Consider the following 27,868-nt stretch of genomic DNA (forward strand, 5'->3'; position numbering starts at 1 on the left):
CCGGCCACTTGCGCAAGCGGTAAGAAAGAGTCAAACTTGGCTCAAATTTGTTGCATATCGTTCATGATGCTAACATGTCTCGATGCTTACTGCTGTTCTTCGGGGCTCAGCCCAGCGAAGAGGACCATACAGGCTTCGCTGGCCCGATGGAACTACTCGTACCTTCCACACCATTTATAGTGCTTGCCGCCCTCCCCGCTGCAAATAGTACAACGTTTGACGAAGATCTCACTGCGTGACGACATGCTTTGAGTTTGACCCGGGGGCTCAGAGGAGTTGTGCTTTGAGTCACTTGAGGTTTGTCGTGAGTGGTTCGGCTGCTTTCTGTGGTGGGATGTTTAGACTCAAGAAAGAGACAACGTAAGGCGATGCCAGGCGCTTTTTATGCTTGAACCCGGGTGGCAAAAGACGCATTCACGTTAATGTGAGTCTCGCCTTCACGGATGCTGATGACATACTAGCCCTGGGGATCTCTTCACGAGCTATTGTGGGACTCGCAACTGGTCAACAAGCGGATGTTCCAGAGGCAAAAGCCATCAAGCAGAAAAATCTCAAGCAAATGTGCGTGAGTACATGCTCCCCAAGATATGGATGCCGAATCCGATCGACTGTTAACAGCCGAAGTGCCTTTTTTTCGACATCCGTTTCCAAAATGGACCACAAGTTTACACTCTTCGACGAAACAACATTCCTCGAGCCGTGGCTTTACATTGTCAGGAGATCAAGTCATTCGCCAGAACCAGTCGCCCATCATTTCAGCTTGTTAGATTGACACCTTAAGCTATCACAACGCGGCAGCCTTCTTCTTTACAACCCACGTCACCATCTGCGTATCGATGACAGTCGACCTCCCTAATCTCCAGCACTCTTTCTCTGCATCATCGCAGAGCTTCTCCAACTCGTCCGCCTCTTCTCTTCCTTTCTCGCCGCGACTTCGTACCCCTGCACACCACTCTCTCATGACCAAGAACGTAGTTTCTTGCTTCACTGGTAGCGCGGAAGGGTGTGTCCACGCTCGCTACACAAGAGTCAATACATGGAAGAAAGACTTTGAGTACTGCATATGTCAGGTGGAAAAAGCGCTAAACTTACTTCATGAGCGACCAATCCTCCTCCAACTTCGTCGAATCTTTCATGCACGTTCTGAACCCACGCATGGGTACGATATACATCCACAGACTGGGAAATGGCTTTGCGCATCCGTTCGAGCTTGGGACTTGCATTTACAGATTCTTCCGGCGTAAGGTGCTGTTGTCCAGCGACGACAAGTTTCTGAGACAGCGAATCATATTCTTGCCAATGGAGATAGCCGCCTGAGTTGTATTAAGATTATCAGTATCTCAGCGAAATTGTGGAACTGTGGGATCGAACGATGAGACAAACAAGACAAAAGCAGAGAACAAAAGCTCACCAGGCTTCACCAACGCCATCAATCTCCTCAGCAATGGCATTGGATCTCCATTCTGAACGATCAGCATCAACAGTCTCACATGCACGACATCGAATGTTCCAACCAAGTTCGGACTTCCATCTGCTGTGCTTGGCTCTTTTAGAATGTCCAGCTTATGCCAGCTGACATTGGCGGGCGTCCATTCCTTCGGTGGTGTCTGAGCGAGATCAATGTCGAAACCTTCGATCCGAGCTTGGCTGGGCAGAGTTCCCGACAACGATAGCGAAGCTGACCATATTCCAGTTCCAGTTCCGACATCCGCGATCAGGAATGGCTCAGCTTCAGACGGCGTACGTGATTCGCTTGGCAGGGGAATTGAATGGTGAAGAAGTGAGGGGTTGCCGGTGGTCCAGAGAAGATGCTGTAGGTTCAGACGCACTGGAGCGAGGGTATTCCGTCCGAGAGGATAATTTGATGGCGAAGTAGTGGCAGTGTCGTTGGTAGACGACATCCTGTACGGCTCCAAATTTCAACGAGAAAGAGAGCTCTTCGAAATATGCAAGATCGATACTCAACAGCTGAATGCTGGAGATGCTGAAAGGAATTCCAGATGAATCTGTTATTCGAAGCCGATCTCGAACTTGCGGCCACACAAGTCTATGAGCCGTTTGTCACATAACGTCTGCCTGAAGTCGGTTACACAAAGCCCTAGCGTAGTCCGTCGGAGATGTGCGGGTGCCTGGAGTCACCCGCCCAACGTCAATTCAAGTATATTTACTCTGCGATCGTGTGATGCTGATGCCTCGTTCGCGCTGCGATTGTTATTTGAAGGATCTGTGAAGCTTACAGAAATACCCGAGCGCCATCAATCTTGGTGCCTGGTGCCGATGTCAATTCTTCGTCTTGGAGTTCATGTTTGCTAAGTGGTCAAGCTGGACAGACGTGCGAAAGCTAAGCCAATAGAGACCTGTCGCTCCAATCTATACAGCTTCCATTCTATCGAGAGGTGTTGCAGAAACTTATCATAAATTCTCGCGTTGCATGATGAACAAGCAGGGTGGTCAATGGACAGGTCGGCCGGCCACAGCACTGCTGCCGGCCCTGCCGGCCGATTCAGCGGCCGTGTCCGTCCGTCCGGACGAGAGCCTCTCATTGGCCATGCCGTCCACCGGAGCCCTGTCCGCTGTTCGCCTTGCCTAATTAGGAAGGATGTTGAAAAATGAAGCCAGAGGAAGGTGTTGTTAGCCCTCTATTCGCACGTCTGTCTGCTGGCTGTTGCCTTCATATGAGCTTGACATCTCACTGTCCACGTCGCCGCTAAAGTGATCGTCTTGCGCTCTTACCACCTCCTTTGTGTGTCTCTTCAACACAAAGTCGTTCTTGAACCAATTTCGCAGTAGTTGGTGTGATTGTGCGTAGTCTGTCTTCGTCTGCCACCTCTCATTGTCGAGAACGTGGCCAGCTAAGCTAAACTCACGCTCACACGCGCTCGAGCTCGCCGGCGTGGCCAGTAGGTCGAATGCTAGCTTGGACAACAATGGATATCGCTGGCGATTGTCACGCCACCATTGGACGACATTAATAGGCTTGTTGCCAACCATATAAGGTGTCAGAGGCTCGGCAAGATAACGCTGCAGATCGTCTTGCAACACAGTGTCCGTGAGCATTAACGATGCCGTGTAATCGTCGACCTCGCGTTCACGTGTCGCCGGCCTAGTTGTTGGTGCTGGACACCGCATCTTATACTCATTATAGAGCTCTTCAATCGCGTGTCGTGCCTTCACTGTCCATAGCGTGGACGCCTCGATATCGTCTTGATTCTGCTGCTGCGACTGCCGTTGCTTGCACTTCGCTTTCGCCTTATTCTTGCGCTGCGTATTGTCGTCTTTCATACCACCCCAGTGCTGCTCGAACCAGCTCATCTTGAGCGATGGATGTAACGCCACGGCGGCACGGTAGGCAGGCGTGCGATCGCTGAGTCGATAGTACTTGTCGAGCTTCTTCCAACCAAGATTGACTATCGCCTTAAGGTGTGAGTTGGCCGCGTGTTCATGGTCTGACTTCGCCTTCTCAAGTGTAGTTAGCAGTGACTCCAAAGCTGTCAACGACTGCCACAATCCACCGAAGTGTTGGCCATCTGCTTGGACCTTCAGCGACGCCATCTTCAGCGGCTTGAGAAGCTTCAATATCTCCTTCAACTCGGCCCAGTCATCCGCGGTGAGTATGTCTTCACGAAGGTCGTCAATGAACTGTAAGCAATACAGCTCTATTGGATCTTTGAGCTCGAGGCCACGCTCGATCATGTCGTGGTCAGATTGCCACTTAATCCCGCCGTTCAACACTAGCTCGACAAGTCGTGTGTCTGCCTCGCGTTGTTTTGATCGAAAGACGTGTCGTCGTGCCTCGCTATAGTGAGCATGGATCACGATATTATGGAGCTTGCCAACACAGCCCTTCTTTCGCCATGCTGTCTGACGATCGACGGCATTACGTAGAGATAGAGCGCGTTGAAACTCGTATACGATCTCGCTGTCTTCGAGCTCCTCGTCTTCCTTATTCATGTCGTTGCAAGCCTGGTCAATACACTCGATGTCGACGCCGTAGAGCATAGCCTTAACGACTAAGTTGATGAAGTGGCCAGCGCAGCGAAGGCGGCACTTGTGAGGGTGTCGGAGACTTGGTATTTCGCGCCTAATAGCTTCGATCGTCGTGTCGTTGTTAGACGCGTTGTCGGCCATAAAGTAGGTCAGTTTGGACGCGATATCATACTGTCTGATCAGCTTGAGAAGGATGTTTGCCTGCTCTTCACCAGTGTGATTGCCATAGGTTGGTACGAGTCCAATAAGTACTGTCTTCAGCTGATAGTCCTTATCGAAGTAGTGAGCATGAACACCTAAGAAGTCGGTGCCGCCATCGATGTCTGCTAGCCACGCGTCAAACGACAAAGCGATGCCGCTTATCGCCGTAGCCATATCGCTCTTTACTCGAGGCAGTGTCTTCTTACACAAGTCGACGATCCAAGCTCGCGGGGTGTTGTGAGAAGTAGGGAATAGCATCTCGAGAACAGGTTGACGATACGTAGCTAGCCGCTTCAGTCGTTCAGATGCTAGAGCGCGAAGTGAGTGCTCATCTGTTACGGCATACTCGAGGAATAGCGACCTCCACTCGGTACGATCAACAGGAGTCTTCTCGGTCGTCCTTTGACGCTTGATCATACTAGCGATGTTGCCGTCGTCTACCGGACGCCTCTTACACTGCTTGTACGTGCCATCGAGCTCGTAGCCATGCTTGCCTAGGTGTCTGCGTATCGAGTTCGTTCCTCCACCAGTCCGAATGACCTTCACCTTCCTGTGATCCTTATGGCTGCTGTCGAAGCACAGACGACACAGCCAGTAGTTGGTGAAGCTCTGAAGATGCGTAACAGCCTCACCATGCTGCCAGACCCACGCTCTGTGCTCTGCCTTGCCTGGCGGTGTCGGGTAAAAGTCGCGAAGAGCTTTTCCATCGACGAGGAAGCCGGTCCGCGTATAACGCGTCCGGAGGACGGTTCCGAGCTGCGATTCGGCGTGGATTTGTGTCAGGTCGATGCTGTGGGTGGCGCTTATGCTGGAGGTACCGCCTGCCATCGTGGTGTGTGCGTAAATGCCAATGATCAGGTGGGCGATCGAGGGACTTTGGCATGTGAAGGAAACGCGTCCCCAGTCGCGTTCTGAGAAGTCGCGCGTGGGAGGTCGGCGCACGGGCCGGCGTCTCTGCAGGCTGGCATCTGACCAATCAAACACGCTCTTATTCATCAATTGACCCAGACCCTAACAACACCCCTAGGAACGACATTCTCATCAACAAGGTCAATTCACATGCCATGGACACCGGTGATTCACTTACATGTCCGGACGGACGCTAGCATTAATAATGCCGGCCGGCAGATACCCCATTAGCTGTCCATCCGGCCGGACACCGTCCGGACGGCATGGCCACGAAAAATGACCCGTCCATTGACCACCCTGTGAACAAGGCTTCAGATTCGGCGTAGACTTTGCCCATGCCATCTTCCATGGTCCCGCTGACCCACGCCTTGCGGCCTCTGTCGAAGTATCAGCCTTGTTGTCAAAGTGTGGAGCGGGAGCACTTACTCATGCTTCGACAGCGAACAGCGAACAAGTACCACGCCTTTGCCTGATGTTAGTGACGGGCCCGATGCCACATCAGCCTCTTAACTACGTACTTGGTGTCGGAACTGGCGCCTTGTACTTGATCGTGAGCTGCCCCGTCATGGAAGGTCTCGTCAAAACTCGAACAGCTCCAACTCCGAGGCACTCGTCGAACAGCGCTGCAATAGTACCTCCGTGAGCCAGTCCCGGATGGCCGTCCAGTCCGCGACCCAGACTGACTATGACTATAGCTTCTTCCTTCTTGTGAACGCTGGCTTCAGATTTCTGTTGTGGTGTGAGCACAGCAAAGGTATGAGGAAGTTCAATCACCTCACCTCTCCGCTTTGTGCATCGTGAGTTCTGGCAAACGCTTGACATGCCCGGAGACTTTGCACATGTTCAACGGAGCTCTTGACACATTTCATGCACGAACATACTCACGTATCTAGAGTCGCAAAGGTCCGACTGAACAGAGACTGCGTCGTGGAATTTCTTGTAATAGTTCGCGATGGGTATACGATTTCTTCCCATGCTGGATCACGAATGATGGCTTGCACCCATTCCAGGTCATCGAAATCGCCGAGGTATTCGCTGGGAAGTTCACTCGCCAGTTTCGCGTTTCTGAACAGCTTGCGTGGATCGACCCGTGCATCAACTGCACGTATGCTCTTGCTGTGGGCCATGGTCTGCTTCTCTAGTCAAACCACCCAAGGAGTTGTCTCTCTGGTGATGAGTGATGCAGCCTCATCGTAGAACGCTAGCAACAATAGTTGTCGTCTTGGCGCCTGGGGTAGTCGCGACGCGCTGCATAGTAATTAGTATAGAAACGCGTCTTCCACGCCCCAACACTGTCGCTGTCACCTATTATCGCGTGTATTCTAATTCCAAGGTATTGTTATTACTATACTATACCTTCTACTACCTGTTACGTCCTGCCGGTCCGCTGGCAGCCTAACCCTAATCTGATATGGGGTTGGCCTAGGAAGTGTCGATCCTCGCAATGTCTTCGTGGTATATCAGAAAAGGTCCTGAGAGGTTTGTAACATAACCCCAAGAGAGTTGTATTGAGTTGAGCACGAGGCTCCTATCCTACGGTAAAGAGCGTCGTCTATATACTATCCCTAGAGAGCGGTTAGAGCGCTTTCTCCCAAGCCGCTCTTTCTGCTCCGACTGAGCAGCTGTCCATCACGTGACAGAGCAGCTCCCTTTGCCAAGCCCCTGTCTGCTCCAGAGTGTGAAGCGAGTGGCTGTGAGCGTTCCCTGTTCAAACCGTAACACTACCTTCGAGCCTACTAGCGCTATATTTAGAGGCCTTAGAGGCGCTAGTAACGCCTACTAAATCGCTAGATTATCTAATATAGCCTCTACTACTCTATAGGTCTACGTATATACTAAAAAGTAGTAAGAAGTCGACTATAGCTATAGTACTATTAAATTTAAAAGCCTGCGAAGACCGATTGCACGCCTCCACGCGGCCGCAGGCGGAAACAGGCGGTCGAGCTCGCAACTCGACCGTGCTGGCAAAGTGCACGGCATGGTGGAGCGGAGTGGTGGAGTGCGAAATCCGGTGCGGTTTCGCCAAGACTACTCCGAACAGAGGACTACCACCGAAATGGTTTTGAAAACCATCCGACGACGACCTACCTGCGTTAGAAACAGGTCCGCTTAATCGTGAGCGTGCGAAAGAGCCGCGGAACTCCTAGGCGTCGATAGGACACCTCTGGTGTATGGGAGGAATCCTCAGCTGAGGGTATTTGGAGCCAAAAGGACAACAAGTCACCCAATATGCAGTCTCTGGATCCGAACCACCTACCTCTGGAAGGCTTTGAGGGGACTCGGAGAGCGTACGCGTTGTTAAGGCCGGAAGCAGATGCGTTATGCACTTGGAAGAGCCGAGGTGAAAGAGCTAGAAGGGAGGCGTTAGTTGGCGGGCAATGGAGCTCGGAGTAACGCTACGAAGCCCGTAGGGGCCTGTCGATTGCTCAGGTGCGAGTAGGAGGGTTTTGCCCGGGGCACAGCCTTACAAAGAAGGACACCTAGTCCAGCAGTCACCTAGAAGAGCTCGGAAACTTAGGAAGGCCCACATAGAGAAGCAGGCAAAGGAGACACAGAGAGGCGAGCCGAAGGGAAGACTCGAGGCAAGAAGGAGGGGGTGCAAGGCGTGAGGAGGCGAGGAGGAGGCGATACATTGGTTAGTGGGTGGAAACGCAAGAGCACTGCTGCCTGGCTAGGAGTAGACGCTCGAGCAAGCCTGCGAGACATGGCCGGCCATAGCCAAAGAGATGCGGTATGGTAACGCGAAGGGAGTCATTCTCCTGGGGCGTGGTGGGCAATGGCAGCGACTGAGACACTGTCTGCTCAGCCCGAGAGGACGGACGCGCATGTCGGTCTTGGAAGAGAGGCGACCGGTCTTCAGTTCGCTGAAGTCCGAAAGAGCATAACCAAGGCTTAAGGAGCAAACAGTATATGGAGCGTAGGGTAGGGGCTTTGGCCTGGGGCCTCTCCCTCGAAGCGATAAAGGCGCAGAGGTGTCCCTAAGCGGGAAAGCGTGGGCAGACTTTGTCTACCTGCCTTACATAAGTTTGTAGGAACGAGTGTAATTATATGCTGCCTCCAAGGGCCAACAGGAAGAGGCCAGAGAAAGCAGTGGAGAGCCGCCAACTGGGCCAGAGTCAAGGACCTTATAGCCCAGGACATTGACCAACTCAGTCAACTCCCACTTGACACAAGAGAACACCTGGACACCCTAGCCTGCAGAATACAATCCTCCATCCAGAGAACTATAGAGGAGACAGTTCCAACAGCCAGACCATCAGGCTATGCAAAGATGGCGTGGACCCAGGAGTGCAAGGATGCTACAAAGCTAGCAAGGAGAAGGAGAAGAGAATGGAGGAACAGCAAGACAGAATGGAGCCACAAACAATACCTTGAGGCATCACATGCCAGGAGCAAGGTTGTGAGGAGAGAGCAAAACCTAGCGTGGAGAAGACTAATGAAAGAGGTTACAGAGGACCCTAAGAAGATCTGGAAAATGGCCAAATGGGCAAGAGAGGGAGCAAACCAAGGGCACCAACTGCCACACTTCCCAAGCCTAGCTAACACAGAGCATAATGGAGACACCAACGAGGGCAAGGCTGCAATCCTAGCAAAACACTTCTTCCCAAACCCAAGGGAGGCAGACCTAAGTGACATTCAACACACACAACTGCCACCCCAATTCCAGATGGAGGTGGAGGTCAACCTAAAGGAGGTAGAAGGAGTCCTCAGAAAACTGCCTAGCAACAAGGCCCCAGGACCTGACCAAATACCAAACCTCCTGCTCAAAGAATGCAGGGAACAACTTGCCCCAATCCTAGCTAAACTCTTCACTGCATGCCTGAGGATGGCATACCACCCTAAAGCCTTTAAGCACTCTACCACAGTGGTGCTCAGGAAACCACAGAAACCAGACTACACAAAGCCAGGAGCATACAGACCAATTGCCCTGCTCAACACAATTGCAAAGGTCCTAGAAGCTATAGTTGCCAAGAGGATGTCCAAAGAGACTGAAGACAGAAAGCTCCTCCCAGAAGAACAGATGGGTGCTAGGCCTGGCAGGTCTACCACCTCAGCATTGGACCTTATTACTGAACAAGTAAGAACCATTTGGAAGACTAGGCCTGGAGCAGTTGCATCAATGCTCTGCCTTGACATCTCAGGTGCATTTGACAAGGTCTCCCACCAGAGGCTGCTCCACAACATCAGAATAAAAGGCTTCCCAGGACATATTGTTGGCTTCATCCAATCATTCCTCCAAGACAGGACCACCTGCCTGAGGCTAGGAGGGTTCATGGACCAGCCAAGGCCCCAGAACACAGGAATCCCCCAAGGCTCCACCTTATCCCCAATCCTCTTCCTCTTCTTTGCCTCTACCCTGCTCCCAACACTGCATGAAGGGAACACCTCAGCAATGGGGTTTGTGGATGACTCCAACATCCTCACATACAGTATGTCCACAGAGGAAAACTGCAGGCAACTGGAGAAAGCCCACCAGAAATGTGAAGAATGGGCAAGGAGACATGGGGCAGAGTTTGCACCACAGAAGTACCAGCTCATCCACTTCACCAGGAGCAGGAAACACAACCTCAAGGCTACAGTCCAAATCCAGGGATTTAATGGGGAACCACTGCCTTCACTCAGGCTCCTTGGGGTATGGGTGGACACCAAGCTCAAATGGGGCCCACACATCAAACAGGCAGCAACAAAGGGAGCCCACCAGATGCAATCACTCCAGAGGCTGTGCAAGTCTACATGGGGAGCATCATTCCAAAGAGCAAGACACCTGTATACAGCAGTGGTAAGGCCAGCAATCACCTTTGGCTGCCAAGTCTGGTCCAGCCCAGAGGGCACACAAGGCTACTGCAGGAACCTCACCAAGCCTATTGAGAAGGTCCAGAGGGAGGCCTTGAGGAACATTACTGGAGCATACAAGTCAGTTGCAACAGCTGTCCTAGAGAGAGAAGCAAACATTGCTCCTCTCCACTTGTACACCCAAGACCTAGCCAGACAAGCATCCAAAAAGCAAGAAACACAACCTGCATACCAATACATCAAAGACAGGTGCAGGGAGATCCAGAGGCAAGCACAAGCAGGAAGGAGAACAAGGAACCCTGCAACACCAACCCAAATCAGACAGGAGGAAATCCTCCAGCTGGTCCAAGGCCAAGAGACAACAATGCAGACACACCCAGGCTGCAAGGCATGGTGGGCAAAACACCAGTGGGACAGGAAGTGGGAGAAGGACAAGGAAGAAAGAAGGGCTAGGGCAGGAGGAGAACAGCCACCTGCATGGAGAACCACCACCTCCTCTGCCATAGGACCAAGCCTGCACAAAGGACTTACCAGACCAGAGAGCACAATGGTCACACTCCTGAGGACAGAGCACATTGGGATGAGGCAATACCTCACCAAAAGGAGAGTCCCAGGATTCACACCAGACTGCGAATGTGGGCAGGGGCATGAGACACCAAAACATGTATGCATATTCTGCCCCAGGTGGAGGGAGAGAAGACACCTTTTGTTCCAAGAAGGAGGATCTACAAACTGGAAGGACCTAGCAAACACAAAAAGAGGACTGCATGCTACGGCCAAATGGCTAATCCAAGAAGGTATCCTAGAGCAGTTCTCACTTGCCAGAACAGAGGTATAGGAGGGAAGGGGAAGAGAGAAGGGAAAGGATAGGACCTGGTGAGAGGAGGACTCGCTAGAAACCTAGTATTGTCCGAAGGAAAACAGGAACGAAGGAAGCGGCTACGCAGACTGCAAAGTAAAAGAGAACGCGAGGGTTTTTCGAAGGCTTTTCCCTCGACCGAACTATATAGAGCGTGCTGCTTACTCTAGTTAAAAGAGGTAGACCGGCGTATAAGAATTATCTATCTATTAAATTTAAAAATAAAAGTTGTTACGAAGTCGCGTATCGTCGCATGTTATCGGGGGGCACTAAGGGACCCTCTCTCGTATTGTCGGGCAAAAGAGGATACAAAACTATCTACACTATCGAATGGTACTATATAGGGGCTAGTATACAGGGTCTGGGGTCCCGGGTATATAGGAACCAATATACATGACTCACAGCAGGGCCCAGTGGAGTGTCAGTTCACAACACTCCCCTTGACAGTGCACTGGGGCTGTTCAATCCACCTCCTCATCCCAATCATCATCCTGATCATGTGCAACTAGGGCCAAGGCCTTTGAGTCTGAGATCTTGTTCTCAGAGACCACCTTTATTATTCCTTGGGCCATTTCCAAGTATGGGCAGATTGAAACATAGTGCCCAGCTTGATTGCATAGCTTGCATCTCAGTCCTTGTCTGTCAGACATCTTGCTGTCTGATCTTCTTCCTCTGTGAGATGATGATCCTCTTGATGATGCAGCTCGGGCTGCAAAGGCCACAGGTGTGCTGCCTGCAGGCATGCTCACCTCTTTCTCCTGAAGGATTGAGAGTATGCTTTCAGGTGACAGTGAGGGTTGACCATCTATTGCATCTCTGATGGTAGACCATTGTTCTGGAAGCCCAGACAAGAGTACCTGTGCTCTTGCCTTTGGGTTTATGGCAGCAGCCATTTCAGGTTGGGCAACTTTGATCCTTTTGCCAAGTGCCTGAAGGTGTGTCCATGCTCCATCAATGCTCATGTCCTCTGCCTTTTGGAAACTGAAGTACTGCTTCAGAAGTTTCCTTCCTGTAGCTTGGTTGTCTGCATACTTCTTCTTCAGCTCTTGCCAAACCTCCTTTGCAGTTTGGAGTTCTGAGACCAGCTCTTCATCATCCTCCCCTATGCACAAAGATATCCACCAGATTGCTTTGTACTGTGACTTTGGGGTGATGGGTGTGTGTGTCTCATGGGAGATTGTGTGATACAGGTCTTCTCCCCTCAAGAAGATTTCCATCCTTCTGAACCATCCTTCTGCATTGTCCTTGCATAGGATTGGGCATGGTCTTTTCTGAAGTCCGGAGGATTTGTCTTGAGTATCCATTGTAGTCTTGTAGAATTAGTATTGGGTCAGATGGAAAGTTGTCCTTCTGTCCCAAGGAGAATCAAAGCGGGGAAAAGTCAAATGATTGCAGGGTTCTTCCTATACATGGGTCACCCTCTGTCCCTCCTCAGATTAGAGCCTCCTGTTGGAATGATCCGGCCATCAAGCAGCCGTGCTTTCCTGCTGGCATATGGGAATCAAGGGAGCATACCACTTTGGCACCCTCCAGCTCAGGACTTCCTGTAGCTATCCCATAAGACAAAGGTAGGTTCATGACTCCTCTTGATCCTGGATTCACCATTGGCCTCCAGAGGTAGTGAGAGGTTCAGGCAGTCTCTGAAGTGTTATGAGCCATCAGCAGTCCATGTCAGAACTGCCTTGCAACTGCTTCCTCCCTGAACATAACATATCTGGTATAAACCAAGCCTTTGGTTACTGCAAGATCTTCCTTTGAGAGTTGGCAAGTTCTCCCAGCACCAGAGATAAGGTACTAATCCAGACAGCTTGGGGTGCAGTCTCTGAAGTGTTATTCTGCCAACAGCAGGTTTGGTGTACTGCAGGTTGCTGTTACACTTTCTGCAGCCCTCTGTTGCAACATCCTCTCCCCTTGTTGTCTGTCTTGGTGTCCTCACTCTAACTATCATTCCTCAATGCTCTTCTCTCTTCTGCATTTGGTCTCAGCTGCAGGTGGGCTGGCTGCAATTCTGCATGCAGCTGCACCGCTGTTTTCAGTCCCTCAGCTAGGGTCCATGGGGTCCTACACCCAGTTGCAATCTGGGACTCATGTTTAACCATGGAAAGGGTTTTGCTCCTTCTTTATACAGGGGCACATTGTCCTTTGTCCCTGAGCACAGAGGGCACAGTCCTTCCTCTGTGTGCCTGTCTTCACCCGCAGGCTCCTGGCGCAGTCTCTGCTGCTACTGTCCCTGTTTATACAGCCACAGCTCGGGCTGTTTCCTTGCTCTTCTAGCTCGGTGTCTCGCTGTTGCCAATAGCGTTCCTGTTGTCCTGCCTTCGGCTTCCGTACTCTGTCGGTGAACCGCGCCTCGCCTTCTATCGGAGCTTGGAATACAATAGCGCTAACCCGGGCTCATAACCTGTTACGAAGTCGCGTATCGTCGCATGTTATCGGGGGGCACTAAGGGACCCTCTCTCGTATTGTCGGGCAAAAGAGGATACAAAACTATCTACACTATCGAATGGTACTATATAGGGGCTAGTATACAGGGTCTGGGGTCCCGGGTATATAGGAACCAATATACATGACTCACAGCAGGGCCCAGTGGAGTGTCAGTTCACAACAAAAGTAGTTATTATACTATATATAGTAGCTTAGAAGATAAGAGTACTACTACTAACTAGTAGTATTAAGCTACTTGTTACGTCCTGCCGGTCCGCTGGCAGCCTAACCCTAATCTGATATGGGGGTGGTGTCGCGGGCCTAGCCTAGGCCTCTCGAAAGGAGCGCGGCTCCTCCCGTCGAGAAGAGTTTTCTTCGACGAAGAAAAGAGAAGTCGTCTTCTTCCTTTCTTGGTCCTACGTCTTGTTAAAATACCTACCTATAGGTTACGTAGTTCCCGATACGACTCTGTCCTGCCCGACGTCTTACTCTCTACCTTCCGACCGACAGCCTCCGCCCGTTACAGGTGGCCTAGGGAGTGTCGATCCTCGCAATGTCCTCGTGGTATATCAGAGAAGGTGTTACGGTTCTGACCGTCACGACTCCCCCTGCCCAGTCATCTTTCGTGGACACACGGCTGCGCCCGGTCACGGGACAAGGAAGGATCTCTCATACCCTGAGAGATCCTCCTGCATATGAAGGAACGGATCTCTCGCTCTCTCGACAGAGCAGCGGACCGGGTCTCTCACGTACACAACAGACCCGGAGGAACATATGGGATTCTCCTTTGTATATAGCGAGCGATGAGTATCGCCTCTCTAGATAGTCATCGCGTACAACTCACTGTTCTATCTCACTGATTGGAATCAAGTGAATCTTCCTACTTCGTTACCTTCCTCTAGACTACCCGACAAGCTCAAATCCCGATCGAGCTCAAGCTTCTGCTTAGTGAGATCTTAGGTCATCAGCATCCCGCTCATAACCTAACAGCTTTGTACGCCCTTAAGGATGTCTACCACAGGAAGCTCCAGGGGGAATCCCGCCCCCAGCGAAGCAGGATCCAGCCGCAGCAAGCCAGTCCAACCTCCAAGACCGACTCCACCAGATGACTCCGACGACGAAGATAGTGGCCCAAGACCGAGAAGCTTCAAACCAGCGAAGCCTGACCACTTCTATGGAGATCGGAACAAGTTCGACGATTGGGTCAACCAGATGGACATGTTCCTCATGTTCAACCCCGTCGAAGGAAATCTCAAGACTGTCTTTGCCAGCACGTACCTCAGAGGTAGTGCACAGAACTGGATCAAACCCCACCTCAAGGTCTATCTGGACAGCGAGGGACGACAGGACCCTACCGGCATGTTCAGAGACTACACGACTTTCAAGATCAAACTCAAGGAGATCTTCGGATCTTCCAATGAGGTAACCCAAGCGATCAGGGTTATCCAGCACCTCAAGCAACGTACCTCAGCATCCGAATATGCAGCCAAGTTCGAGGAACACTCTCAGGTGACTGGATGGGACCAACAGGCGTTAATGACGATGTTCAGACGTGGACTCAAAGACTCGGTCAAGGACCAGTTAATGAACCACGGAGGAACACTTGACACCCTGAAGGATTTGACCGAAGCGGCTATTGAAATCGACGACCGGCTCTACGAGAGAGCGCTGGAACGCAAGTACGACTCCAAGGTTGGAGGAACCGCCGGGTTCACCCCAGACTATGGAAGGAACCGCGGATACCATTCCAAGCCAAATAATCAGTCCAACAAACCATACTACGGACCCCAACCAATGGAACTCGACGTTACCCAGAAAGGTCGGAAGATCAAAGGAAGAGGCAAGCCAAAGGGCAAGCCCAAGAAGAAACAAGGTAGCGATAAGACTTGTTACAATTGTGGCAAACCAGGCCACTTTGCGAGGGATTGTCGTTCTAAGAACATGGTGCAGCGACAATCCATCAACACGATGCAAAGAAGAGAAGAAGGACGAGGTGGTTATAACGACAATAACTCCCCTCAGGAGGTCCGACTTCTAGGCATGATACAACGAAAATCGGAAGGAACGCCAATCCCGCCAGAATGGATTGCGCGAGAAAAGAACATCGAGCAAGACTACATAAACCTCGATGAACGACTTGAAGAATGGGATCGACTAATCAACCTGGTTCGCGAAGAAGAAGACTCGCTCAGAGCACGGGGACAAGAACGCACCGAGTCAACCCACAAGCTTCGCGACTTCCACAATCGAATCGTGGGAGAAAGGAACAAGGTTGTCCAAGAGATAAATCAACAGATCCGAGCAAGTCAATTTTCCGATAACACCCAGAGAGACGTAAGGACCTTCGGTATGATATCTCGGAAGAGAGAGAACAAGGCGACTACCGAAGAAGACGACCAACTCATACTACTCGATCGGCTCGACCGACAAATAAGCGAAATCGAGAACGAAATGCATCCCCTCACCTCGAAGACCGGGCTGTGGACGGACCAGGAATACAAGCGATTCAGGGAACTGATTCGACAGTATAGCAGGATAACCAACGAACTCGAAGTTCTAAGGGACGCAATGGTCGAAGAACCTACGACAAAACGGACGCTTGGAATGATGCAACGACGAAGCATCCCAACACAGATCCGCTGGGAAAAACGTCACGGACACGGAAGCCTTCACTGGCGATTCTGTTACGATGACGCATGCCAAACCCACATCTCTTCCAAGAGGGAGAACAACTTCTTCCCGATCGAACCAATCCGAGAAGAAGATCCTCCAATCCGGCGATATGATGACGGAAGTAGGCCCTTGCCTATTCCAGAGGAGCTGCAAGAGTTAGCACCACACCTCAGACTCGCCGAGGAAGAAAATAACGACGAATCTTGCCATGAAAACCAAGAGAATATCCCTCCTGAAATTGACTCCGAGGAGGAAGGGCAAGACTCGTCCGCAGACGAAGAAGACGTGTCGGAGGAATCATCCGATGAAGAACCAGACCCGGATGACGAAATCACGACATTCACGTGTACCCAGGCAGGAATAATGCGCAAGGTTATGCTATTCCTGGCTATGCGACAAGAAGACATATTCCCGAGAATTGGTGGGAAACGATACCTACACCCCACCAAGTTCGATCGCGCACTCAAGGAACTTCGTATCAAACTCTGGAACCAGCCGAGAATCTCTGTACAGTACGACTTCAGATCACTGGTACAGGAACTCGTTCCTATCGGAAGCACGATCACACCATTCGGATATGTCACACCGAGCGAAGAAATCGTGCCGAACTCAGCACGAGAAAACATACGCCGAATCTCCGAACAATATGCCAAGATACAACAATGTCAATCGATGTACGCTTGCATCGAAACACCAGAGGAGAAAACAATACACGAAACGATCAGATACACGTCACATCAGATCCGAGAATGGTATAGAACACCTACCATCGAGACCCAGTCGGGAAAAGGATCGACTCTCAAGGAATGAGCGTCCAAAGAGAGTTCTGCAACACGGAAAGCGCTCAAGCATCAACATCAGTCTTTCGCACCAACATTACCGTCAACGGACACAAGGTCCAAGCCATGATTGATTCTGGAGCGAGCGGGAACTTTGCCTCCAAATCATTTGTGAAGCGATATGGGATAGCTACCCAATCGAAGGACGAAGGGTACGAATTGATCGCAGTCGACGGATCATCGTTACCAAGCGTGGAACGAGAAACCATTCCGTTACCACTCGCTATCCAACAGCACCACGAGGAAATTGTCCTAGACATCACTGACATGGCCAGTCATGACGTCGTACTAGGCATACCTTGGTTGAGAAAGCACAATCCAATTATCGATTGGAGACGAGGAGTACTCAGGTTTGAACAATGCGATTGCGTTATCGGCATTGACCCTATGCAGCGACAGAGTTCACTGATAGATGAGGCTAGGAGACAGATCAACGAAATGACACTCCAGCCGCCCGGAGCTACGAAACAGTCGAGCCCAACTCGGACAGTCACTCTCGATGGCAAGAAGGACAAGCAAGTCACGAGAACTGATGGAAGTAACGCACCATCGAAGGATACGGTTTCGGAACCCGCTATCCCCAAGGAGTATCAAAAATGGGCGAAACTCTTTGAAGAGGTAGAAGACATCACCGCTTTACCTAAACACCAGACATGGGACCACCGGATCAACCTGAAACCCGGAACGGAGCCCCCATTCGTGCCACTATTCAAGAAATCCGAACACGCGCTCCAAGAAGAAGATAAGTGGCTACGCAAGATGCTAGCCAAGGGCTGGATACGAAAATCCAGGTCCAGTGCAGGCGCACCTATCTTCGGCGTTCCAAAGCCCAACGGGAAGACACGAATCGTCGTTGACTACAGGAAGCTCAACGACATCACGATCAAGAACCGATATCCACTACCCAACATCGAGGAATCGCAGGACAGACTTACCGGATCAGACTGGTATACGAAGATCGATCTACGAGATGCATTCTATGCTATCCGCATGGCGGAAGGCGAGGAATGGAAGACGGCATTTCGAACACGCTACGGATTGTACGAATTCACGGTTATGCCAATGGGATTAACCAACGCACCCGCCTCCTGTCAGGAGATGGTAAACGACATTCTCAGAGACCTGCTCGACATATGCGTCATCGCATACATGGACGATATCCTCGTCTACACTAGAGGATCTCTTGAGAAACACAAACGACAAGTACAAGGCGTATTCGAAAGACTCTCCCGAGTAGGATTCCGGACCGCACCCGAGAAATGCGAATTCCACAAGAAGGAAGTCAAATTCCTTGGCTTCATCATCAATACTAAAGGAATCGCAATCGACCCGGAAAAAATCGAATCTATCAAGACGTGGCCAACCCCGAAGACAGTCAAGGATGTGCAATCATTCCTTGGACTAGCCAACTACAATCGGAAGTTCATCAAAGATTACTCCAAGATCGCCACACCACTGTCAGACCTTACAAAGAAGGACCTCAAATGGAAATGGGAACAACAACATCAAAGAGCATTCGACAAGCTAGTACAGATGTGCTGCGAAGCACCAGTACTGATGATGTTTGACACGAAAGAACCAGTCTACATCGAGACTGACGCATCGGATCTAGCCATAGGAGCATGCCTCACACAGATGCATGATGGGAAACGACACCCAGTGGCTTATTACTCAAGAAAAATGTCACCCGCGGAACAAAACTACGATGTTCACGACAAGGAACTGCTAGCTATCGTTGCAGCATTGCAACACTGGAACTATTACGCGGAAGGAGCACCAGGACTAACGATTCTTTCTGATCACAAGAATCTAACCTACTTCACTACGACCAAAGTACTAACCCGAAGACAGGCCCGCTGGTCGGAACTGCTCGGACAGTACAAGTTCGAAATCCGCTGCACTCCAGGAAAAGAGAATGGTAGAGCAGATGCCTTGAGTCGAAGAGTCGACTACATGGAAGGAAAAGAACCCGTACAACAACGAGTTCTCAAGGCCAACCCGGACGGAAGCCTTAGTGCCAACACACAAGAATTCAACAACATAGTGCGAATCCTCAACGACACAGAGGAACAGTTTCCAATACTACAGGGAAAATACCAGGTACCGAAGGACCGAGAAGAAGAATGCATACGACAACATCACGACGATCCCTCAAGAGGACACCCAGGAGCAACCAAGACTGTAGAGCTCATCCAAAGAAGCTTCGGCTTTCCACAGATGCGGCAAAAGGTGCTCAAATACATCAAGCGATGCGAACATTGCCAGAAAAACAAGGCTGAACGACACGCAAAATACGGACATATACAGTTTAGGACTCCACCACAACAACCTTGGGACGAAGTTACAATGGACTTTATTACCAAACTTCCGCCCTCGAAAGACAAGGTCACTGAAAACACATTCGACATGATCATGGTCATGGTCGACAGGCTCACCAAATATGCACACTTCATACCTGCAAGCGAAAAATACACAGCAGAACAACTCGGATACCTCGTGATGGACAGACTGGTACGATACCACGGATTCCCGCAAGTCTTTATTACCGACAGAGACAAACTATTCACGTCAAACTACTGGAAAACACTAGTCGGAACGATCGGAATCAAACACAAACTATCTACAGCCTACCATCCAGAAACAGATGGGCAAACGGAAAGGACAAACCAGACCCTGGAACAATATTTGCGACACTACATCAATCACGCACAAGATAACTGGGTTACACTACTCCCCATGGCACAAATAGCACTCAACAACCACAAATCAGAGACTACGCAGGCTACGCCATTCTTTGCGAATTATGGACGAAATCCGAACCTGTTCGGAAACCCGCATAGTCATCCCCAAGCTGAAAGAGCAATGGTTGCAACAAAAGACATGAAAGAAATACACAAACAACTCGAAAACCGCATCCAAGACTCGCAAAAGACAGTCGCCAAGTCCAGGCAAGAAAAAAGAAAAATGGCACCTCAGCTTAAGAAGGGGGATAAGGTCTATCTTCTTACCAAAAATCTGAAGACAAGAAAGAAGACCAAGAAGTTGGATCACGTCAAGGTCGGACCATTTTTGATTGACGAAGTCAAAGGACCAGTCAACTACCGACTCAAGCTACCAAGGGATGCAAGGATCCACCCAGTGTTCCACGTATCGTTACTGGAACCCGCTGACGCCGAAACCCCATGCCAAGAAACATTCCACTTCCAGCCGGAAGAAGAAGACGAGTTCGAAGTCGAAAAGATCCTAGACCAAAGGGGCCAGAAGTTCCTAGTCAAATGGAAAGGGTACGACGAGTCCGAAAGTACCTGGGAACCTCGAAGGAACCTCACGAACTGCCAAAAGCTCATCAGCGATTTCCTCTGGAAAGCATAGGACCAACCAACCCTACGAACTGCCACCGGCCTCCAGGGCAGTACCACCAGGAACAACGCCAGAAGGGTCGATCGCGTTGTTAATAAAATCAAGCGACGACCAGACGGCGGGAGAAAGACCGACTGTTGCATCCGCCGCTGGACAATCCACGTCCTCGTCCTCGACGAATTCCCCAGACTCCTCCATCTCAGATTGCAGGCACAGGGCCTTCTTTCTCGCCCGCTCCTCCGCCTGCCTCAAGATTTTCTTGTTGCGCATGAGCCTGGCTAGAATGACAGCGAGCTCTTCCTCATCTTTCTCAACCTTCTTTCGATACTCCTCCCGAGTCCGGTCCAACGACTCCCATGACAAGTTCACACACTTGCGACCCCGCTTTACACACTCCGCACATCTCAGCCGATACGATCCCTCCATAACGATACAGTCGTGGCCGTTCAGAAAGCAATGGTCGCAAGGAATGACCGACGGAGAACCAAAGGCGATAGTTTCCTTGTAGAGGCGAAGACGGTTGCGGGAAGAAGAAGAAGACATCTTTGGAAAACAAGAAGCAGCTTACCCAAACCTTATGACCTCAGAGCTTCGGGACGAAGCTAGGCCAGAAGGGGGATGGTGTTACGGTTCGAGAGCACAGCCGCCTCGACCTCCACGCTCATTGGCTCAGGCAGCGCCCCACTCGAAAGCCACTCACTCCAGAGTGGATGATCGGGAAGACACGACGGGCCAAGGAAAGCACAACAACAGGGTGCCTGAGGCAACGAGGGCCTGGCTGCACCCGATCATTCCTTGGCAGTGCTGAAGTGATCAATACTCACTCGAGGTGATGATTGATCACGACTTCTCGAGCGATCCCAGAACATCTGGGATTCTCCTTTGTATATAGCGAGCGATGAGTATCGCCTCTCTAGATAGTCATCGCGTACAACTCACTGTTCTATCTCACTGATTGGAATATTGATGTCACGGGCGGAGGCTAGCAGGAAGGTAGGTATGGTTGACACAGGTACAGTTGCTACGGACAGGGCTCAGGTGCTCTGCGCTACCATATAGGTAGCCCGAATTGACAGGACGTAGCTCGAAGAGAGGAAGGGAGAGCTTTCTCTCTTCGAGCGTACAAGTGTGCAGGCGCTCCCGTGCTTCCCGCGCACGTGAGCCGGGGCCGGCGTTACTAACTTCCGCCGACTTCCAGGCAGTCTTATGTCTACGGGCCCAGCCCGTGACAATTGAGATCCCAACTTCGTTACACTTCAACTTCATCCGACAAGCTCAAACCCCGATCGAGCTTAAGCTTCTGCTTAGTGAGATCTTAGGTCATCAGCCTCCCGCAGATAAACCTAACACTAGACTATACTTTCTAATAACTTATTATAATTCTATTCGAGCCTTTTTATAAGCTATATATTCTATAGAATTAGACTTCGTTCGTGTTACGTCCTGCCGGTCCGTTGGCAGCCTAACCCTAATCTAATATGGGGGTGGCCTAGGAAGTGTCGATCCTCGCAATGTCCTCGTGGTATATCAGAGAAGGTCCTGAAAGGTTTGTAACATAACCCCAAGAGAGTTGTATTGAGTTGAGCACGAGGCTCCTATCCTACGGTAGGGAGCGTCGTCTATATAGTTCCTTGTTACCTATGTGATCATCCTGATCACTGCGACCGCAGTGACCCGAGTGATCACTCCGTTCACTCTGCTCGTTCTGCTCACTCCTTGGCGAGTGAGCACGGCTCCTCCCGTGTTCGTTTCTCTCCTTACTGGCCAGCGGGTGGCCGCGAGGGCCAGACCGTAACAACACGCCGGAATATAAGGTATAGCGTAACAAGGGACAAGAAAGACGCGTTTCTATAGGTACGCCTGCAAAGCGCGTCGCGACTACCCCAGGCGCCAAGACGACAACTATTGTTGCTAGCGTTCTATTGCCGAGGAGCCAGATCGCAGCGGCTACCCGCAGCCTCGCTTACAAGGCGCCTGGGACTCGGATACAGGAATGACTTGGTGCCATTCGATTGCGGCGACCTTTCCTTCGGGAGATTGAAACTTGTGCGGTTCGGGTTGGCATAACAGCTCACAAGCCTTTGCGCACAACGGGATCGGGGTTCGGTAGCAATCGTTTGTCTTCGAAGGCACAATCAGCTGCTGTCCTCGGAATTGGTGCTTGCTGCAGGATGACGACGAAGTGCAGCCGACTTGGCAATGTCTGCTCTTGAGACCAATCACTCGGCCACGGTATGGACGGACACTAACGGATGTCTGCATGGCGACGCAGAGTTCGCTCTGCAGCCAGTGTGGTGCATGCGCTCCATCTAAGCTTTGTGCTGATGTCTCTGATCCTATGGTTCAGCCTTATGGATATAGCATAAGTTCGTGCGAACCGCGGGAAGGATTCATATTCTGCCCTTCTAGCTGTATTTAGAAAGCATGTGTACACTGCACAGTTGTTTGCCGACGCGGATCACCCCCTCATAGAATGTACAACCGCCGCCTGATGGCCACGCTTAAAGGCCACAAACTCCACTGTTGGCCAGGCTTGCTACTGGATACAGAACCAGCGGCTGTCCAGAAGGAATCGTCAAGCCAAGATTACCACGGCTGTCAGTCGTCAATCGGGTGCAAAACATGACCTCCAGCACTTGAAGGTTAGGTCCAAAGCCGGAGCTCGCTGACGATATCGTTACTGTTCCCGTATTGTCCGGTTCCCAGTTGTTGAAGACACCCACTATCTGCTTGTCGGGATTGCCTTTGCGCATGACGATCACTGTCCGACTGATTGCTGTTGGCGTTGCCTTGTAAGTGACATACCCGCTATCCTGGAAGATGGCCCAATTCCGTATTTGGTTCAGCTTTTGGATATGTCTGTAAAGCTCAGTGTCCCTGTTGTAGCCTGAAGGCCAAAGCGCTTCGCGATTGTTCGGTGTCCAGCCACCTCTGGACATCTGTTCTTGTCCTTGATATATAATTGGAATACCATCGGCAAGCATTTGAAAGGCCATGGCATTCTTGATGCGGGTCATGACGGGAAAGAAATACGGCAGGCGGGCATTGTCATGGTTTTCGGTGAACGATCCAAGCAATGTTGTGTCGCTGCATGTGTATTTCATCCAGTTCATGTTACTGGCCAGTGTTTCCATTGACGTGCTCGAATTTGCGAATGTCTCCCTGATCCAGAAATATGCAGCATAGTTCATGACGCCACTCAGGGAGTTCTGGTATGAGCAGAGCTCATTTGGGTTCCCGTTCCAGACTTCTCCCAAAGCATGTATACCTCCGGCTGCAGCCTGGAAGCCAGGCCAGAAGCCCTGACTGACCTCCTGAGCAGTGTCTATGCGAAGGCCGTCAATGGAATAATTTGCCACCAACTGCCCGATCCACTGCTGCAACATGCTGGCGACGGTCGGGTCTTCAGTTCGCAGGTCTGGGAGTGAGACGACGTCGGAGCCCATCCAGCATCTCTGTATCGTGTCCGGAATCTTCATGTCAATCGCGCAGTTGTTGTGGAAGAAGGACTGTTGATTGAAAGGGTTGAATTGGCTGTAATCGACAGAATATCGAGAGGAGAAAGATGCCATGTGGTTCGGCACTACCTGCGAGGCACACGTTCAACGTCAGCATGTAGCTCGGAACTCCCAAAATTTCTCAGGACAGAGCCTTACATCGACCATCAAATACATCCCCCTGCGGTGCAGCTCATCGGAAAGCGCTCTCAGATCGTCCCTCGTTCCAAATTGTGGATTGATCGCATACAGATCTTGTGCCCAGTACCCGTGATAGGAGTTGCCATCTGCACTTAGATGGACATGATTCTTCACGACTGGGCTGATCCATACCTAGCACGCAGCTATCAGCTCTTGTAGAGATGTTGCGCGTCTTAGCCATCATACCGCTGTGAATCCCATCTGCTCTATGTAGTCCAATTGATTGATTATACCCCTCCATGTCCCGCCGCAGTAATCGTTTATGTTGCAAGGTGCTGTTGTTGATCCATCGCTCCGCACGAATCTGTCTGTCATGACCTGATATATCGACTGCGATCTCCATTGCGCAGGCGTGAGACATTTCGACAGAGTGACGAAAGTGAGTATTGTCGACAAGAGACCAATGAGAGACGTCATCGTGGGTTGAGCGCAGAGGGCAGATCACTGGAATGTACGGGAGCTTCGTCCTTCATGTACATATCATGTAAATGTTATAGCATATCCTTTGTTGCTATGGCAGATGACCCGCTTGCAGATGTGATGAACGTCGGTGAGGTTCCTGGCCACGAGGACGACTGTGGGTGTTGTGTCTGAATGTTGCAGTCCTGAATTCTAGCCCACTGGGCCTGCGCATGTGCTCAACTAGGAAGTCTGATTGTCCGTGAGTGTTGGTCTGGAGATATGAGCTGCCACGCGTGCAAACATGATCAGACCAGAACAGCTTGGGGTGCGTCGTACTCCGGGTCGCCGGAACGTATTGACTGGAATGCTGGCTGTTATTTTGCTCGCGATTGAGCCGGAAATCCGATGTGTTATGAGAAGGCCAGGAAATCGGGCAATGGTCGCCATTTCGCCCCCGCGGAGGTGTCCTCGTGGCTGCATAATTGGGCATTCCAACCCTCTTGGGAAGACTTGTTTCGAGAGATATGAGACATTGCTGTGGGTGAGTGTGGCACAAAGGGATTCTGGGTCTGCCTTGGCTTGTCATGTCCGAAGCTGTGCTAGATAGCCACTGCATTCTGTCAGTTGCCTACATCTGTCACGCAACTGTACGCTGCATTGCAAATCGCTCCGCCGGCAACGAAATGGAACACGAATCGGCGCGTGCCATCTCACCTGTGCGGAAGCTCGCACCGCTTGGATGTAGGTCTCGCGCTTTCGGGACGGAAGGGGCTTGTGTAGCGAAAAGGGTTGCATTCCGCGTTCCGTGGCTTCGACGCACCCAGACATGTCCGTCATTCCTGCCGAAACAATGTGATTGAGCGTGTCTGCAGAGGTCGAACAGTTTTGTACAATCGTTTGTGGAAGCATTTGTGCTTTCGAAGTTTTGACGTACCGAGCTCGTGCCCACAAAGTCTGGACACGCCTCAGCCGAACCTATTCAACTCTTGCAGACTGTCACTGCAGCCTCCTCTTCTCTTGCTCGATGATATGCGGCACCTCGTCCTCGAGGCTACCTTCTTTCGGCTGCCAGCCCAGCACCTTACTCGCTCGCTCTGCCTTGCCTTGCGAGTTCAGTCCCCAACTCAGCGCTTGGAAGTCCGCCAACTCCCACGCCTCGTCCTTGCTCAGCTTCTGCTCTTCGAATTCTTTCGGAATGTAGCCAGCGTCGGAAGCCTTTTGCGCGATCATCCGGGACAAATCGCCCCATACGTGCCTGCCGTTTGCGACAAAGAAGTAGCCTTTTTCGCCCCAAAGGTCCGAGCTCAGCTTCTTCTCAACGGCGGCATCCACGAGGGCCAGATACACCTCGGATAGGTCGCGCACGTGCACATTGTCCCAATGTGCTCTGCCTTCGCCAATGATTGGAGCATAACCTTTTTGCAAAATCGTCTTGGCCAGTTCATATGCCTGTCGTCCACGACCAGAGACAGGACCACGGCCGACACCGTAGATGGTTGGCGGGCATACCAGAGCAGTTTTGATCACGTCCGCATGCTTCGTGCCCGCTTCAAGCACAATTTTGTCCACATTACGATGGAAAGCGTCGTCTGGAAGTGTCGTGAGTTCTTTGACGCCAGACCAATCGTTGAATTCGCGATCCGGCTCCTCGCCGAAGCGCTCTTTGCTAGAGTCGAAATAGGTGAGGATACCTGTGCCGCCTGTATGTAGCCAGAAACCGGGCCTTTCGGCGCTGTGGCCTTTCAGGATACCGGCTTCGATAGCTTTAGCGGCACCCTCGTGGTCGGAAGCATCCGCAGCATCTACGCAGGTCAGTACAGCGACGTGTCGATCTGGAAGGGGGCTGGCTTACGCAGAACAATATCGGCTTTCGCAGATTCTTCTTCGATGATACTACTGTCGTCGAGCCCGCCGATCACCACGCGCACATCCGGATACGAAGCTCTCACTTTGCCAGCCTTCTCCTCGGTGCGGATCAGTGCAGAGTATTCGTAGTCTGGGTGTGCCTTGTGAATAGCGTAGAAGGCATCGCCGGCAATGTAGCCAGTGATGCCAGTGCTTCAAAGCCAGTCAATCTGAGTTACACGGAGTCGAGTGCTACATCGGAGCTCACATGAAAATCTTGGGTGCCATTGTCTTTCTCACAAATTCTTTACTGCTGAGGTCTGGATGAGAAGCAAGTAGAGTTTGTTATAGGCAGGGTTTCCAAATATTGGACAGCAGGGGCAGAGACCTTACGCTTTGTTCCTGACCTACAGTGGCATCTGACTCGACTGAGCATGAGAAATGGGCTTGATTGACAAGCACGAGCATATGTATGACGTTGTGCAAGATGACGAAGAGATGGAAAGTGGAGGATGGCGGATCAGTGTTTTGCCTGGCCAATGACTGCCTTCGAAAGCGCGACGGAGCTAGTCCATGTCCTCGCTCATTTCCACAGCTCGATGCAGATCCCGACGACGAATGAACATCATTGCTCGGAGCCCATCACGAGCAGCGAAATCACCCAATCACTCATCACCGAATTGGCTAGGGACCAGCGAAGTGGCGTGTGCTTTGACAACAGAAAGTCGTCATTCTCAGGTACGGATCTTGGCCAATCGAGGGTTATTGATCCTGTCCGTGCTACCTGCCCAGGATGGATTCAGGCCTCCCATATACTGATCAATCAGGCTTGCCGGCATCCGAAGAATCGCTCAAGACTGCCACAGCAGACTTATCATTAGGCATCTTTGGCAATGCCTTCGACGTTGATCAAGCACCTTGGAATCATGCGGCCCCAGACTTTCAAGCCACCATAAGCTTATCTGACAGGAAGAACCTCCAACTCTCCGAGCTTGTAGAAGTGCTCAAATCCGCGCAAGAGCAGTTGAACAGCACGACTGCTCGAGTTCTCAGTAGTCATGCAGTCATCAGTAGTGCAAAGGACTCTGCTGAATGCTATGGAATTTTGGAAACGCGAATCAATTCTTCGATCCCCAGTAAACCTCAGCAATACGTGAGCAAAGCTCTATGGAAACGTCAGACCAATGGCCGCTGGCTCATCACAAACTTCAGCCTGCTACAACGTCCGGCAGGTGCTTCAAATTCCACATTCACTACAGGTCTCTTCACGCCGCCAGAAACACCAGGTGGAGAACACAGGCCGCTCGGAGTTGCAATTGGGGATACCCTTCAGGAGATGACAGCACAATACTCGCAAGCAATTAACAGCCATCAATTCGACATCTCCCAGCCTCCATGGAGTTACATGAAAAAGGACAAATTTCGCGCTTCGATGCCACCGGCCGAAGATCACAGAATGACTTTGGAGGAAATGCTTAAGTTTTTGGAGATGGTTTGTAAGCACAGCCCAACTGCTCACAGTACGATTCTGGACAGCAATGTCGTGGTGAGAGAGCATATTGGGTGGGCGGAGGTTTGGCAGAATCTGGAGTTGAGAGATACAGCGAGGAGTAAAGGAGTGGTGCATAGTTATATTGAGAAAATGGTATGGGAGAGGCAGGATGACGGGGCTTGGCTTGCGGTGGAGTATAAGAATATTCAGGGCTTGGATCGAGCTGGACTCCCGAGGTGATAGGCTGAGTGGTGGCTTTGTGTAGCTGGAGTGGACAAGGCACATATCAATCTGCAATAAGGCTGGACAATTTTGTGACAACGCCTAGAGCAACCCCTCACGGAAACGATTGCATACTATGGGCCAGGAAAATGGCAATTAAAGC

At 51.1% G+C, this 27,868-nt stretch overlaps 5 protein-coding genes across 6 annotated transcripts; 1 reads left to right on the top strand and 4 right to left on the bottom strand.

The window, feature by feature from the left end:
- Positions 1–784: 784 nt before the first annotated feature.
- Positions 785–1,901, bottom strand: CKM354_001227600 (uncharacterized protein; the record flags this gene model as incomplete). The annotated part of the gene is made up of 3 exons (XM_044807795.1): positions 785–1,018; positions 1,093–1,313; positions 1,412–1,901. 3 exons carry the CDS (start codon positions 1,899–1,901, stop codon positions 785–787), a joined length of 945 nt encoding a protein of 314 aa, XP_044663730.1.
- Positions 1,902–5,296: 3,395 nt separating this feature from the next.
- CKM354_001227700 (uncharacterized protein) lies at positions 5,297–6,224 on the bottom strand (the record flags this gene model as incomplete). Of its 2 annotated transcripts, none has more annotated exons than XM_044807796.1 (5): positions 5,297–5,474; positions 5,524–5,560; positions 5,616–5,826; positions 5,877–5,928; positions 5,983–6,224. In XM_044807796.1, the coding sequence occupies 5 exons, from the start codon at positions 6,222–6,224 to the stop codon at positions 5,297–5,299; spliced, it is 720 nt and encodes a 239-aa protein (XP_044663731.1). The 2 variants fall into 2 exon arrangements, with proteins under 2 accessions (XP_044663731.1, XP_044663732.1); XM_044807797.1 differs by having other exon boundaries at positions 5,524–5,566.
- A 16,323-nt stretch (positions 6,225–22,547) lies between these two features.
- Positions 22,548–24,161, bottom strand: CKM354_001227800 (uncharacterized protein; the record flags this gene model as incomplete). Its single annotated transcript, XM_044807798.1, has 3 exons — positions 22,548–23,633; positions 23,703–23,876; positions 23,931–24,161. The coding sequence occupies 3 exons, from the start codon at positions 24,159–24,161 to the stop codon at positions 22,548–22,550; spliced, it is 1,491 nt and encodes a 496-aa protein (XP_044663733.1).
- Positions 24,162–25,142: 981 nt separating this feature from the next.
- CKM354_001227900 (uncharacterized protein) lies at positions 25,143–26,279 on the bottom strand (the record flags this gene model as incomplete). Its single annotated transcript, XM_044807799.1, has 3 exons — positions 25,143–25,948; positions 25,999–26,204; positions 26,260–26,279. The coding sequence occupies 3 exons, from the start codon at positions 26,277–26,279 to the stop codon at positions 25,143–25,145; spliced, it is 1,032 nt and encodes a 343-aa protein (XP_044663734.1).
- A 505-nt stretch (positions 26,280–26,784) lies between these two features.
- On the top strand, positions 26,785–27,723 carry CKM354_001228000 (uncharacterized protein; the record flags this gene model as incomplete). The annotated part of the gene is made up of 1 exon (XM_044807800.1): positions 26,785–27,723. One exon carries the CDS (start codon positions 26,785–26,787, stop codon positions 27,721–27,723), a length of 939 nt encoding a protein of 312 aa, XP_044663735.1.
- Between the last annotated feature and the right edge of the window lie 145 nt (positions 27,724–27,868).

Source organism: Cercospora kikuchii, assembly GCF_019650295.1.
Source record: "Cercospora kikuchii DNA, contig_00009, whole genome shotgun sequence".
Lineage (NCBI taxonomy): Eukaryota > Fungi > Ascomycota > Dothideomycetes > Mycosphaerellales > Mycosphaerellaceae > Cercospora > Cercospora kikuchii.